Below are 13193 nucleotides of genomic sequence, written 5' to 3'. Positions count from 1 at the left end.
GGTGACAAGAAAATATCGATTAATCAATATATACTGCAACATCATGTTTTATTTTTGTATGCAATTATTTATCTTATCAGGGAGATTCGTTTTTATTTATAAAATAATTTTTTTATTATTTCAATTATAAAAATTGTTGAAAAATATTGTGTAAAATTACACTAACCAAACAGCTCTATCAGTTTCAAAAGCATTTTGCAAGTCTACGGTGCACTCCCCAAGGAAGACATCCTCTCCTTCTGGAAGTCTGTCCCAGAGATTAACCTCGATCGTTCGATCCATCAATTTCTCACCGGAGATTCCCGTAAAGTTCAAGGTTGCGTTCCAGATTGGATTGTGCTCCGCTTCCGCAATGTCTGTTTTTAACGAGCTGTGGTCCCCACTGAGATGTGATCAAGTTACATTAATTCTACGTTTAGTTAAAAAGTTTTACCTCTTTAGTTTATATAAATTCAATTTAAAAAATTGATTTATATAAATAAATAACTTTTTGCTAATTTTCTTAAAATTCTTTGCCATTTTTTACATATATATTAGATTTTACATGCAAAATAATGGGTTCAATTTGTGGTGATGATGATTTTTCAGTCATGCGAGTACAAAATATCAATAATTACTATTGAACATTGAAGATGAAGATGATGTTGTTCGATGACAATCACACACGATGATGGTGATCAACTTCAATAAACGAACGATTTTATATACATTCAGAGAAATAACAACCAAGATGATAATGAAGATGACAAACATTATTTTTTCAACTATTTTTTTATGAAAAAGCTCACCAAGCTGGAACCAAGGATAATTTAGCATAAGCTTCAGGCATTGTTCCATGGCCTGTGTCTTCTCTGGCACAAAGATTGTCAGCTGCCAAAACAGAAACCACCAATTCTTTTCTATCTCCCTCGTACCAAACGTGAATCTGCACACGACCCCTCACTTCTCTTTCCTTCGCGATTTGTTCCTACAAAAATTACATGTCATCTTCAAAATTCCACTGACTGTGAAAAAGTATAATTAATCATTTTTTTTTAATTTCTCAATTTATATATATATATATGATCATTTTTTTATACTTTTTCAAATAAACAATTTATAAAGAGAATATGTCGAATAAAGGAGCACTGTTTTTAATTAAGAACCTTGCAACGATAGTGTCCTTTAATCGATTCTATAAATATCTATAAAAGAGATAATGTTAGAGAAGCAGGATGTTATACATGCAAAGCAGTCAAGAGAAAAGTTGACACTTTGCTCGCCTACGAACTCGGAAAACTATTTCTGCAAAACAATATTCGCAAAAGCATATATCTGACAGGAAAAAGAGTCGATTAATTGAATACGTATATACAAGAAAAAAGTAAAAAACTTATTTATAAAAGACTAAAAGAATTTTTTCTTTTCTTTACTTTTTCTGTTTGAAATTATATAAGTTCCTCTCAAGACAAAACGTCAATTTTCCACGATTCGACTCGTTTTCCCGTTTTGTACACACCCCCTATTAGAAAAAATTCATAGCGCTAACTAGACACCATGGGTGGTAATCTAACAGTGCTAGCTAGCGCCATCATTTTTTTCTACCAGGGCCTTTTTCTACTTTTAGAATCAACGACTACTTAATTTTTCATTATTTTACAAACGTACAGTTCTTTATTTTCTTTTATTGACTTTTGACACTGTTGAGAGTCTCCAATTCTCGCTCTTTCTCTCACTCTTTCTCTCTTTAAAAATTTTTATTAAAAATCTTGTATCCTTATTCATAATTTTCTCTGTCTTCTATAATCGAGTTTTGGAATGTTATTTTTAATGTTAGCACGAACGCGTTCGCACACACGTATATGGTTAGCATTTTATATAATATATTTCGAGACTTTCATTGGCCCTGAGGACGATTAGTTACTAAATTACTTTACAGATAATGCTCTCAAGACAAGTAAAGAAATCTATGTCTTGAACCATTTATGCAAAGTTTAGCATGCTAAAATACAGTATATCTAAAAGCTTATTTTTTAGGGTTTCGTGGCTCAGGCCCGAAAACATTATAGTTTCGCTTTGGCGTCCGTCCGTCCGTCGTACACTTGTATGGTTGCCATGGTAACAGTTACTATAATAACGGTTTTCATAGCAACCGTTATCATGACAACAGTTTCCATGGTAACCGATTCCATAGCAACAGTTTCCATAGTAACCGTCTCCATAGCAACAGTTTCCATAGCAACTGTCTCCATAGCAACTGTCTCCATAGCAACCGTCTCCATATCAACTGTTACCATAACAACCGTTTCCATGACAACCGTTACCATAGCAACAGTTTCCATAGCAACCGTTTCCATAGCAACCGTTTCCATGGCAACAGTTTCCATAGCAACCATTTCCATGGCAAGTTTCCATGGCAACCGTTTCTATGGCAACCATTTCCATAGCAACAGTTTCTATAGTAACCGTCTCCATTGCAACAGTTTCCATAGCAACCGTCTCCATAGCAACTGTTACCATAACAACCGTTCCCATGACAACCGTTACCATAGCAACAGTTTCCATAGCAACCATTTTCATGACAACCGTTACCATAGCAAGTTTCCATAGCAACCGTTTCCATGGCAACAGTTTCCATAGCAACCATTTCCATGGCAAGTTTCCATGGCAACCGTTTCTATGGCAACCATTTCCATAGCAACAGTTTCTATAGTAACCGTCTCCATTGCAACAGTTTCCATAGCAACCGTCTCCATAGCAACTGTTACCATAACAACCGTTTCCATAGCAACCGTTTCCATGGCAACAGTTTCTATAGCAACCATTTTCATGACAACCGTTACCATAGCAACAGTTTCCATAGCAACCGTTTCCATGGCAACAGTTTCCATAGCAACCATTTCCATAGCAACAGTTTCCATAGTAACCGTCTCCATAGCAACAGTTTCCATAGCAACCGTCTTCATAGCAACTGTTACCACAACAACCGTTTCCATGACAACCGTCACCATATAGCAACAGTTTCCATAGCAACCATTTCCATGACAACCGTTACCATAGTAACAGTTTCCATAGCAACCTTTTTCATGGCAACAGTTTCTATAGCAACCATTTCCATGGCAAGTTTCCATGGCAACCATTTCCATAGCAACAGTTTGCATGACAACCGTTTCCATGGTAGTAAACGTTACCCTAGTAGGTGACGAAACCCTGCAATGGTGGCGCCATGCGTCTGCTTCTCTCATATTTTTATATATTCTTCTCAAATGGAATGTTACACAAAAGTAACAAAACAAATTAATAATCTTGATTTAGTCTACAGACTTGTTAAAAATAGCATGCATTTCGAAATACTTATGAAAAATTATATACAAAATGATAATCGATTATAATTTTTAAAAATGGTGATTATATATACATTTGAGATAATATTGAACACTGAAAGAAATTCATTAACGTAAATTTTTCAAAAAAAAAAAAAAAATTATCTCTGAACAAATGCAAATCATTAACAATTTAAAAAATATATCATAACTTTTTTTCCTTCATCTTATATCGTAATTATCTTTTGTAATAACAAAGGTATTGAGAAATCGATAATGCATGTTAAATACCATACAATTTTCATGCAAATTGCCTCTGAGGTATTTTCGTCGTGTTTGGATTTGGATTATCCATTTCATTCATTCAATTCAGTCAAGACTTCAATTTGATACATATTATTGCTCATCAGTCTGTGTTGAAAAAAAAATATTTCTTTTAGTATTAATATTAAGTTGATATTCAGACAATGACACTATTTGAATTTTTTTTTTTTTTTTTTTTTTTTTTCATGAAAAGTAAAACAATTTTTGAAAAATGTGAAACAATTAAAAACCGCTTTTCAGAGACGCCTTGGTAAATATATTTCTTTACATCATCTGTAGAGTAATTTTTGTTCTTTTTTCTTTTGCAAGCGGCATTCTGATAGTGTATATAGTTTTAATATATATTTTACTGAGAAAAAAACATGATACGACAATTTTTTTTTATACCTCCAAGACCAAGGAATACTACAGCAAGCATAAATTCTAACCAAGAGAGGTCGGGTCAAGGCTTCTTAGCATGTTAGTTATTAAACATTCCCTGGTATCTTTTGCTGGAATTATCAGATTATATTTAATAAAAAAAGAAAGAAAAAAAAAACTTGAACGCATTTTACATTCTTCTTCTTTCACTGTGTAATAATTCAGCTGAAAACCATTATAAAAACAATGAAAGAGTTTTTCATCTCTTGTATGGATTCTTCTTCATAGATCCTTCATGTGCTCAAACATTCTTCTTTTCTCCAAGGTTTTTGCGCTATTGTTAGAACTTGGAAGAGTTGAAAGTTGCGTTTATTCAAGTGGAAACTTCTATGCAGTGTGCAGTGAAAGTGTACACTTTAAATTTGCAATCTGGGTCGAAAAAAGGGACATGAATGTAATTTAGTAATTTAATTTCACATTGAATTGAAGATATAATTCATTATTTGGAGAATGTAAAATATGTTTTTTATTGACAAAGGAGTACTCTTTTTTTTTAAAAAAAAGCAATAGTTTTTTCTCTTCTTCCGTTATACAAAAGATACCTCGAGACCAAACGCCTCTAAATCTTGACTTAGCACGCGACGCGATTTTTAAGCGATTCCACGAGAGCTGTTGAATTATTATTTATAAATCTCAACATTTGTCCACTTTTGTCAATATTTTAAATTATTAAGTGCTTTTTTAATATGAACGAATGATAGATGCGAATGATAAATATTTCAATTACCCATATATTCTTCTTTAAAAATCACCCAGATAGCAGGTAAGCTTGCAGCAACCTTGCGACAAGCTTGCCGCGCAATATTGCCAATCTTGCACGGCAAAATTGCCGCAAGCTTACTGCAAGCTTCAAATGTTTCACCTGACCCAAGCTTGCATGGTAAGCTTACCGAAAGATTGCAGTGTAAAGTTACCGAAAGCTTACAGTGTAAGGTTAGTGCAAGATTGCAGCATAAGGTTACCGAAAGATTACAGTGTAAGGTTACTGCAAGATTGCACAGTAAGCCTACCAAAAGATTGCAGTGTAAAGTTACTGCAAAGATTGCCCAGTAAGATTATCGCAAGATTGCTCAGTAAGCTTGCACGGTAAGCTTCTAGCAAGGTTGGTGCAAGGTTGCTAAATAACCTTGCTTTAAACCTAAATTTTTTTTAAATGTTTCGTCTAATTTAAATAATAAAATTCATAAAATAAAATTATATAAATTAGACCAAACGTTACAAAAAAATTTTTGATTCAAAGCAACGTTATTTGGCAACCTTGCACCAACCTTGCTACAAGATTACCGAGCAAGCTTACTGAGAAATCTTGCGATAATCTTACTGTGCAATCTTAAGTAATCTTGCATTGGCAATTTTTCGGTAGACTTAATGAGTAATCTTGCAGTAACCTTACAGTGAAATCTTTAGGTAACCTTACGCTGCAATATTTCGTTAACCTTACACTGCAATCTTGCGGTAACTTTACGCTGCAATCTTTCGGTAAGCTTGCCATGCAAGCTTGGGTTAGGTGGGACATTTGAAGCTTGCGGCAAGGTTGGCAATATTGCGCGGCAAGCTTGACGCAAGGTTGCTGAAAGCTCATCTGCTATCTGGGAAATTATTGATAAGTTAAAAATAGTTAAAAATAATATACTTTAATATTTTTTAAAAAGAAATTTATTTAAATATAAAAATTATTTTTATTTAGTGGCGCTTGATCTGTCTATGAAAACTATAATAATTTAATTAGAACCTTGAAACGACCTCACTGATTTAGAAAAAGAAATCAGAAAATGCTAGAGTACTATAAAAAATTCGTGCCAGTTGGGAGTGAGTATAGCGTGAGGGTTGCTAAATTTTTCTCAAGACAACTTACATTGTTTTTCTTTTCGTCAATCGTCTTAGCTTTCATTACGGGACACGGAGACATCTATGAACGTGTGCGTGTAGAAATGAGAGTAAAAAAAAAAAAGAAAGGGCGATAAATGTGAATCAGGATTGGGTCAGGGGGAGGGGGGGGATTTATGAAACTTTTTCTAAACAAATTATGTGTTAAGAGTTAATAAAGTAACATCTAGAAAAAAGGTGTAAAGTTCATAAAAGTTAAACAAGATGGGAGAAAATGGTTCTGACGAGAAACAACACAAAAAAGATGGCCTGTATTATTATTATTATTATTAATAAGGTTACTCAAATTAATTTAATAATTTAATTGATATTTCATATGAATTGTAATGCATTTTATATAATAAACTTTAATTGAAATTCAGTTTCATTAAGTAAAATTATTTCTCTTTGCTGGGAGAGAGAGAGAGAGTTTATAATATGTGATTTTTGCTTTCTGGTTCCCAGAGGCGCTTTTTCATTTGAAAACTGTCGACTCTGAGAAGCATGTGTGCTTTTTTTTTTTTTTTTTTTTTTATTCAATATTTGTATTTTTCAGAAAGCAAAAAGACTTTATTTCCATTTCTAAACATCATTTTTTAATTGTAGATTTTATTCATGACAAGAGAATTGATAAAAACAATTATTTAAATAGAAAATTAACAAGCAGATTCAAATTTTAAATGTTTATATAGGAATTTATAATAATGGTTGGGTTTATAAAAGAAATATATTGAATGTTTTAAAATTTTATTTAATGAATGGATCACATTCTAATAATTTTCATTTCAATTTCATTTAGATATAACTTTTGCAATTTCTTTTTCTCATCCTATTCTTTTTGCCACTTTTTTGGGTACTTTCTTCACAATAATGCAATTAGTTGTAAATGTGTAGTGATGAATACACTTCCAATTTATTGTTTTTCATATATTTATGCGTGTAATTTAAGGCTACCTTGTTTCTTAAATAATAATTACATTTCTTACAACTCTTATCAAGTTTCGAATGTTAATGTAATAATAATAATAATAATGATTATATTTTATTTATTGTTTCGAAATTTCATAAAACTTTTTTTTTTATACACATACGGCTTAAAAACGTCGGAATTGGAACGTAACGCCTTATGAAGAATGAAAATTTCAAATAAAGTAAATTTTTATTTTAACAAGCAACCTAAGTCTATATCAATTTAATAAAGTTTTTATAAAACTGAAAAAATTCTTTTTATATTATATAATTTACAATTTGTCTGTGCACATATATATATCTTCAGAAATAAGGAAACTGGATTCAAAACTGAAACTACATTGTTTGGAGATAATCATGCTATTTTTTTAATGATTGAATAAAATTTTTGATTTTTTTTTTTTTGGAGTCGAGTAGAACTGAAAAATTAAATACAAACACGACTCGCCCCAACTGACACTTGCGTACTAAAATTCTCAGAAAGAAAAATAAAAATTTATTGTAACGCTCGCATTTCCTCTTGATAATTTACGATAAGAGAAAATTTTAGTCTTTTCGTTCTAATATAATTTTTTTTTTATAATAACCAGGATGCTCGAGACAGCTATGTATATATTAGCACATATTTTTTTTTTAGTTAACAACAATAACTTTTTTTTTAACTGCACACTTAAATATTTATATAAAAAGAAAAATTTTCTAAATCCAGATAAACAGCGTACTATTAACTGTATCAGTCATGTAATGGCGGAAATTTTTTACTTCTATACTGAGAAAAGACGATAAGTACGCTTGATTATCAGGGAATACTAATCTATTTAATTTGATTGCTACAAAACAAAATTCTAATTTTTTTTTTCTAAATTTAATAATTTATAAATAGTAGACGATAAAAAATATATAATTTAAGAGCTTCCATTTAAGTTTTGATTTTTTTTTTTTTATAAGTCGTAGAAAAGACTTTACTTTTAAAATGTACAGTAATCCAAAGTTTTCCAATTAAAATTTTGGAGTAACTTCTGTGCATAAATTAATAAATCTAAATACTGGTCCACAAGTTGAACTAATTCTAGCTCTACAACTTTTATTATTTTTTTTTTTTTTTTTTTTATGAAGCCCACCATCTTTAATGAAATTTACATGTATATAATTTTAGTAACATTTAATTAGAAAGAAAGACTATCTAAAAGTTTACACTCGCTACAATGGAGGAAGTAAATACAGGTCTTTTTGAATGAAATTTTCATTTTCTAATGAAATTCTTACGAGTCAAAATTAGAAGTTAACGTTTTTTCACATTTTAAGAACATTTTTTAAGAAATAGAAATTATTCTCCATATAACTTGGCATAAATTTTAATAAATTTGAATAATTCTGATACATTCGTATTTTGCAAATTGACGACGAATTAATTTTCAAAGCTCAGGATATAGTTTAAAAAACCGCGCAATTTTCTGCTCTTTTTTTCAATGAAAAGAGACAGATTTGTCGTCCCTTGGATGAAACGTGTCTTTAAAATGAAATACGCGGAGGGACTCCTACTGTTGATTGTACGAAAGCTTTTTCACTTCAGAAACCCTTTGACTTGAAAGAAAATAAGTCAGGGTCAAAAGTGCCTTTCACTCTAGAAAAATAAAATTCAGGGTCGGCTTGTAGTAGTTTCAGCTCATGATTATTTATTTTATTCTCATTAAATCGCACTTTGTGAGCATTTTTTTTTTAATCAACCCTTTTTTTTAGTATTTTTTTCAATTATTCAAAAAAACTGTATACACATGTAAATATTACAATTATTTTTAATTACTATATTTTATTTTTTGTAAGCTGAAAAGCACGAAACATTTAATGCCTATACATTTCTTGATTGTCTGTTAAAATTTCTTGGGGAAATTTTTTTTTAATTAAAGAAAGAAACTTTTTTTTCTAATTCTATACCTATATATTAATAATTCTGATGTTTATATAGAGAAAACATTGAAAATAAAGCCGACCCTGATGAAAATACTGCCTTCCAAAATAAATAAATTTGTGTCAACTACAAGTCGATGATTATATAATAATTATAGCCGCGTTAATTACAATAGCTATATATGTATTTATATGGCTGGAAATCAACAACTTTTCGATGATTCAAATTTAGATATTGGAAGGCAGAATAATAGTACATAGTAATACCTTATCTTGGGATTTTTAATTCTTATTTATATATTTCAAAAATAATTTTTTGATACATCTAAAGTTAAACTGATTAAATTATTATATATAAGTTTTTGTAAATAACCCCATTGTTATTAATTAACAATTCCTATACATTGATATTTAAAGTTTTTTTTTTAGGCAAAATAAAAATTAATTTTTTCTTTTAACCATACTTTTTTTCTCAAGATCATGTCTACAAGTGTTGATATAATATTATATATCGCAAGCGTTCGTTCCCTCCGATATTAACCGAAAATATAGGATATCACAGTCAAATAGACTATATAGTCTGCACTAGCTTTTCCTTAGAAATTATTTTATTTAACACATTCTGCTTTAATTCAAGGAATATAGGATTGTAATCCATTATAGTTGAAATAAAAATCTCTTTTAATTCTATTTTACTTAAGGCATCTATACAAATAGTCGAGAAAATTCTGTTTAAACTTGAAGTATATTAAGTAAAAGAAAAAACCATTTTTAATTCAGAGATTTTGCTATTCTAAAACACATTTTATTTTGATCATTATCTCGATGTTAATCGCGTTTTTTTTTTTTTTTACTTCGAACCTTAATTTTAACTTACAAAGCAGAACTAAAGGTAAAATAATTGAAATTCCACTGTCTTTGTTGTGGATTTTTTTTTCCCGTGAAAGGTTTTTTAAAAATTAAAAAAAAAATAAATAAATAAAATAACTTTGCACACTGGTCGTTCGTGCAATATTCTATTTACAGTTCAGTCAACCAAATAATTTTTGAATTTTTCACACGTATACAGACTATTTGATGTTTTCGCGGTGCCGCAAAAGCCCAGATAACACATTCATACTCGCAAAATTTAATGAAGCATGTCGCAAAGTAGTGTATGCCTAATTATTATCTTTTTCTTTACGGTTTTTTTTTTCACATATATTATTGTTTGAAAATTTTTCCAGATTTTCATCCCAAAATCAACATTTTCAATTTGTGATATAATTGAAAATAATGCGTGTAAAAAGAATAGTTTTTTTTTTCAATATATCATATTAATGAAACAAAATATAATTTAAATCTATTTTTATGTATATTATGTTTGACAAGAAACACTATTTTACGACAAGATTCAAACATAAAATATTAAATTAATATTAGTTTCTAAATATTATACTGTGTGTATATATATATATAATTCTTTTAGATTAAATTAATGCGTTACGACTTTGGCGAGCTTATGAAAATGGAAGTGAAAGAGAAAGAGAAAACAATGATAGAAGAAAAAGAAAGGTCACGTGTAGGCTCAATTTATCAACTCGTTATACCGGCGTCTTTGGCAATTTCCGGCGCGTTGGCGATGAGGGTGTTTTATCCGTATCTGTGTCTGTAAAAAATCGTACTTTGTCAAAACACACGGTTCCTTTTCTGCTTAGAAATTTAAATTTTAATCTAGATTGAGTTTTTTTTTTTACAGTCACAAAAAAAGAAAGTTATTTACATCAATGAAATATTCATTCTTTCCCTAGTGACAAAAAATAAAAAAAAACAAAAGACTTTTTTTTAACAAATTTTTATAATCAAAATTTATAAACTGATTCATTTTCTATTACTTCCCCAGGTGAAACGATTCTACGGAAATCACTCCACGGAAATTCCATACGGAATTCCGCAAAATTTTGAAAGTATTCCTTTCGTAATTTTGCGAATTTTTTTGGAAAAATTCCATACGGAATTGCACAAAATTTTCAATAAAATTCCACAACTTTATTTTTTGCTGATTTTTTTGTGATTTTAAAATAACTGCTGCTACTATAACGAAAACTAGTCGACGATGATGTTCCTGGTGGATATAATATAGAATTTATGATAGATTAATTAATATCTAGTCGAACTTATTTGAGAGGTCAATAAAACTTTTTCCAAAAGAAATTTACTATTTTTCAGTCAACTAACTAACGGTAGTTGAATTTCTCGACTAATTTTTTTCAGTGTATCCACCAGCAGTTATTTTAAATTTACAAAAAAATCAGTAAAAAATACACTCAATAAAAAAAACTAGTAGATTTGACTACTTTTTAACTACCCTGCATAGTTCAATAGGTCCTTAACTGAATTTAAAAATTTGTATGGACTATTAAAAAGTAGTTAAAAGAACTAAGAATTTAGTTGGGTCATGGAGATTTTGTAATTGTTCTAATTTTTGAAGTTGATTTAACTACTTTTGTTAAGTACAATTAACTACTAATTCTTAACTCCATAAAAAATAGTTAAATTGACTACACGCACATAGTTAAAATAGCCAAAAAAGTAGTTACTTTTACTACTTTCAAGTCAGTTAACTAAAGGCAGTTGAGGATTTCGGCTAAATTTTTTTCAGTGTACAGTTGTGAAATTCTAACAAAAATTTTGTGCAATTCTGTATAGAGATTATGTGTGTAATTCTTATAAAAAATTCGCAAAATTACAAAAGAACTTCTTTCAAAAATTTTGCGGAAATTTTTGCGGAATTCTGTATATATAATTTTTACAGAATTCCGTGTGGAATTTCCGTGGAGTAGTTTTCGTAGAATCGTTTCACCTGGGTCCATTTTGACTTTTATATTGAATTTAAAAAACAACTATGATTTTTAGTTGATATTGTGTATTTGCTATCAACAATATTGTTTCATGCTTACCTGCTTGTAAATTAAGATTCCCAGCAGATTTTGCACCATCATCAAGTGAATCTCCTGCACTGTGTTGGGAATTTAATAAAAAAGGAAAAAAATAACTTTTCAAGAGTGTAAAAAATAAAGTATTTTCTATGATAAAAATTTGATATTTGATAAACAAATTTAGTTTTCTAATGAAATATAAACAAATTATTTCATATTATTGGACTCACGTGTCTGTCCCTTGTTCCACAACAAGTTCCGCAATGTCACTGCTTCTGTCGATTATTTGTGCTACATCTTTAAAATTTCGATCGACGAGCGACACTCCAGACCATTCAAGAATCTGAAATGTAAAATTCAAGGGGTTGTTGAGAAAACGAACGGTTTCCAATCTTGGGAAATCTATTGCTGAAGAACGGTTGCTTATATGAATAGAAATCATGATCGGATCTTTTATTCTAGAATCACGAGCTCTTGGGAAGAATATATATCTTTGACTGTATCCTTATATATATACATATTCGGTATTTGTTTTTCATGAATAATAAGAGCAACAAATAAACTTAAGCTGTAATGTATTTTCATAGGGTTTCTCATCTTCAATAATAATAGTAATAATAATAATAATAACAATAATGATTGGATTATTACAAGTATATATTATTATTTTCTGTTGTAAATATTTTAAATTAGAATTTCCTTTCATTTATCATATAGCTAAACGGTATCTCGTATAATATCATTTCAAGATAACATTACTTTTTGTGCTTGAAAAATCTCATTGCAATATTAATACTTTCAAGAAAAGAAGGTGGAGAGAGAAATTTATCAAAAAACTTTAGCATAACGAGAAACTTTTTTCATTCTGAAGAATCGCTTTTAGATGAGAGTCACGCAACCATTGGAAGCTGTAAAGTTTTTAAAGAATTTGCACGTTGAATTCATACAAATAACTATAAACTAAAAAAAAAACATTTCTCTGACGATTAACAATCTGGATTAAAAAAAAGTCAAAAATTGTTTACTAGAAATCAAATAAAGACAAAAATAAAAGAATTATAAAGCTTTTTATTCTCAACCCTTTTGAATAAAAAGAAAAAAATTATGCTTAAGTCATTCCATTTTATTTCACCTATAGTCGTTGTAGCCTATTTTTAGAAAAATTTTATATTTCGTATTAATGAATTTGAATATCCGTACAATTCATTTTTGACAATTATTTTATGAAATTTTTTTTTTATTTACGTTGAAATTTAGTTTTTAAGTTGAGTTGCACGGAAAATAGGTTAGTTTGACAATTTTGGAAATTTTATAAAAAAGAACAGAAATAATTTAGTTATTAAATTTTTTTTCATTGATATTTGTGGAAAATAGTCTAATAATTTACCAATGTTAAAATTGATAATTGTTTAAAAAAAGGTCAAAATACTACGTGAAAATTAATATTCAAACTTACCTGTAAAATATCAAAATTTGTCACATTTTA

General features: G+C 29.4%; 2 protein-coding genes across 8 annotated transcripts in view; one reads left to right on the top strand and one right to left on the bottom strand.

The window, feature by feature from the left end:
- The window catches only part of LOC127279214 (uncharacterized), a 138271-nt gene that overhangs the window by 50301 nt on the left and 74777 nt on the right, over positions 1 to 13193 (top strand). The window lies entirely within an intron of this gene.
- The window catches only part of LOC127279194 (regulating synaptic membrane exocytosis protein 1), an 83554-nt gene that overhangs the window by 12710 nt on the left and 57651 nt on the right, over positions 1 to 13193 (bottom strand). For all 7 annotated transcript variants that reach the window (XR_007842610.1, XR_007842611.1, XR_007842612.1 and 4 more), the window contains exons 13-17: positions 11938 to 12050; positions 11729 to 11787; positions 10379 to 10437; positions 789 to 967; positions 167 to 382 (exon numbers count right to left, since the gene is read on the bottom strand). Coding sequence is in view for 3 of the 7 variants with exons in the window: in XM_051301414.1 (XP_051157371.1) it covers positions 167 to 382; positions 789 to 967; positions 10379 to 10437; positions 11729 to 11787; positions 11938 to 12050 (626 nt within the window). In the remaining 4 variants the exon portion in view is untranslated. The remainder of the gene's footprint in view (positions 1 to 166; positions 383 to 788; positions 968 to 10378; positions 10438 to 11728; positions 11788 to 11937; positions 12051 to 13193) is intronic.

This window comes from Leptopilina boulardi, unplaced genomic scaffold, assembly GCF_019393585.1.
Source record: "Leptopilina boulardi isolate dan_hultmark-lab unplaced genomic scaffold, ZJU_Lbou_2.1 LbouV2_214, whole genome shotgun sequence".
Classification (NCBI taxonomy): domain Eukaryota; kingdom Metazoa; phylum Arthropoda; class Insecta; order Hymenoptera; family Figitidae; genus Leptopilina; species Leptopilina boulardi.
This window is presented reverse-complemented; position numbering and strand designations above follow the sequence as displayed.